The 2,876-nt window shown below is 52.1% G+C and overlaps 1 protein-coding gene across 1 annotated transcript; it reads left to right on the top strand.

Annotated features, from left to right (window-relative positions):
* The first annotated feature begins 1,081 nt into the window (after window positions 1-1,081).
* LOC133052645 (melanoma-associated antigen 10-like) lies at window positions 1,082-1,687 on the top strand. Its single transcript, XM_061137556.1, has one exon. It carries the CDS (start codon window positions 1,082-1,084, stop codon window positions 1,685-1,687), a length of 606 nt encoding a protein of 201 aa, XP_060993539.1.
* The last annotated feature ends 1,189 nt before the right edge of the window (window positions 1,688-2,876 follow it).

Here is a 2,876-nt window from a genome sequence, read left to right as displayed (position 1 = left end):
ACACAGGCAGGGATCTTTGCCTTTGATGGGGGTCTTAGAGGCCCCAGAGCGGGTTGAGCAGGATGTGCAGTTTCTCGACTTCTGGCTTAAGGGGCTCGGGAGGTGAGGTGTTCAGGCAGAGGGCGGAGGCTTCACGTCCACAGATGGTGGACTACCCAGACAGAGCTGAACCCACCCTTGTGGTCAGTGCTGGGAGTCCAGGCTGGACGTGAGGTGAGGACCGAGCATCTCTCCAGCCTTGGAAGCCCTGGTCAGGTGCAGCCTTATGTGGAGTCCCTTCGCGCTCTCCCTTTAGACTTGGGTCTTGTTCTGAGTAACTCTGCAGGCCCCCAAAGGGCAGGGTACAGGCTGCGGCCGGGGAAAGGTGGGCACTACAAGGGAGCTAAAAGGGGACCACTTCCCCCACAACTGGGGGGACCTCAGAGCCCAGGGCTGTGCCACAATCTACCCCTGAGTTGCCCCCTCCATTTTTTTTCACAGGGGCTCCAGGAACCAGGAGGAAAGGCAGAGGTCTTAGGCCTGTGTCCAGAGGCCTGAGAGCAGAGAAATCCAGGCAGTACCAGGAGTCAAGGTGAGGAGGGTGCCCTGAATGAGCACCAGGGGCTTCCCAACCCAAAACAGAAGGGACCCCACAAAGTCCTAATCCTCCCACTGTGTCAGCCCCAGAACCTCAGGCTGTGCTGGCTGCCCTTCCTCCTTGGGGCAGCCAGGGGTCAGGCCGCCCAGGACGAGGGCCACTGTGAGGCCCTAAAGCACCCCTCAAGAGGAGACCTGTAAGTGGCCAGTGTCGACCACCCAGGGTGTATTTCTCATCCGAGGCCCATGGTTCCCAATGTCCCCTGCCTCACTCCTGTCTGTGATTTGATCCCAGGCTTCGTGCTCGTGGTCAAGATGAGTGAGCTGAGCAAGCCCGAGGAAGACCTTCAGGACCCAGGCGAGGCCCAGGGCCCGGAGGAGGCGCAGCTCTTGGGGGCTGAGGAGGGGGGAGGCCGCATCCCCCTCAGCCTCCTCCCCCCCAGTCTCCTCATCAGCCCCTGTGGCAGCCTTGCCCCAGGAAGCTCTGAATATAATGGTGGCTAAGATGGTGAAGTTCCTGCTCCACAAGTATCGAGCCAAGGAGCCAACCTCCTATGCTGAATTGCTGAATACAGTCCTCAGGGATAATCAGGAGCACTACCCAGTGGTCTTCTGCCAAGCATTTGAGTGCATTCTGCTGGTGTTTGGTGTGGAAATGAAGGAGGTAGACCCCAGGAAGCACATCTACATCATGGTCCCCAACCTGGGACTCACCTGTGATGCAATGCAGAGAGGTGGGCAGGGCCTGCCCAAGACTGGCCTCCTGGTGGTGGTCCTCAGCCTGATCCTCCAGAATAGCGATTGCAGCCCTGAGGAGGAAATCTGGGAAGCACTCAACAAGATGGGGCTGTATGTTGGGAGGGAGCACTCCATGTTTGGCGAGCCCAGGGAGTTGCTAACCCAAGTGTGGGTGCGGGAGGGGTACCTGAAGTACCGACAGGTGCCTAACAGCGACCCTGTTCGCTACGAGTTCCTGTGGGGTCCCCGGGCCTTTATGGAGACCAGCAAGGAGAAATTCATGGAGTATCTGCTCAAGGTCAACCGAAGGGCTTTTAGGTCCTTCCCACTCCCTTCTGCAGAGGCTGTGAGGGAGGAGGAAGAGGGCCCCTGAGCCAGAGCAGCAGCCAGGCTGATCTTTCCTTCTGTGATTGAAGAGGGGGTGGTGAGCCTTCTCAGTAGTGAGGGCCTGGGCCACTTGGGGGAACCTAGTGTGTAGCATCTTTGTATTCCTTTTCTCTCTGATGACATGGAGATTCATCTCTGTTTTTTAGGAATTTTTCAAATGTGTATTTCAGCTTAAGGCTTAATAAACTTCAGTATCTAACTTTGTGAATGCCATTGATCACTCATGTATTTGTACTTACCTAGTTTAAGGACAAGAGTTTTGCTGGTTTTTAAAAGAGATTGGGAACTCCCATTTTATTTTGTGACCCTGAACATGGTAACATGAGATTGGATTTTTAACTATTTTGGAAATGTGAATTTACTTAGCAGTAATGTACTTGGTGAAAGAATTAGAAAATAAAATGTGATTATAGCGAAATCTTCTTATACTTTTTGTCTGTCATTTTATACAGCTAAGTTATCTCAGTTTATTTGGATTTTCCCAGGTTATTATTTAAGAAACTAGGAGAAAATTAATCTGACTAAATAAGGCCCTGCTCCCTGGCTCATTTATTCCACAGAACTTCACAGAGCCTGTGCTCTGTGACAAGCCATGTTAGCAGTGGGGACACTAGGAGAAGCAGGACACCCCCACACCTAGAGTGATGGTCTAAGAGCTGGAGTCACATGAGGAAGGTGGAGAAATGTCCCCTAGTCCCACAGAACAAGGCAACACGTGGCGGGGCAGTGGAGTTCCAGGAGGATCCCTTGAGTGTCAGTGCCTGAGCCAGGGCGGTTTGGGGCTTTGGGAAGCTGGGGTTCCTTCTGTTGAGGTGATCATGATGAGGCTGGGTGGTGGCAGTAACCAGACCTCTCGACAATGTCTTATGGGTGAGAAGAAAATTTGAAATGGGACATGTCCATTAGAAGTTCCTCTTTACTTGGAGATGAATCTCCTGGGTCCAAAAGAGAAAGTGCAGTTTGATCAAGATCAAGTAGACACCTGGTTTTTCTGCCTGAGAGTAAATACACTCGAAAGGTTCCAAATGAGACATGAGTGAATTTGGGTTGGCACACAGTCTTCTCAGTCTCCGGGTACATAGCTGAAGACATTTCAGTTACCACTCTCAATCTCCCTGTAGGATTTTAATGGGGATCTTCATTTAGTTGTCTAGGTTTATCTAAGTAGATCGTAA

Source organism: Dama dama, chromosome X, assembly GCF_033118175.1.
Source record: "Dama dama isolate Ldn47 chromosome X, ASM3311817v1, whole genome shotgun sequence".
Lineage (NCBI taxonomy): Eukaryota > Metazoa > Chordata > Mammalia > Artiodactyla > Cervidae > Dama > Dama dama.
This window is presented reverse-complemented; position numbering and strand designations above follow the sequence as displayed.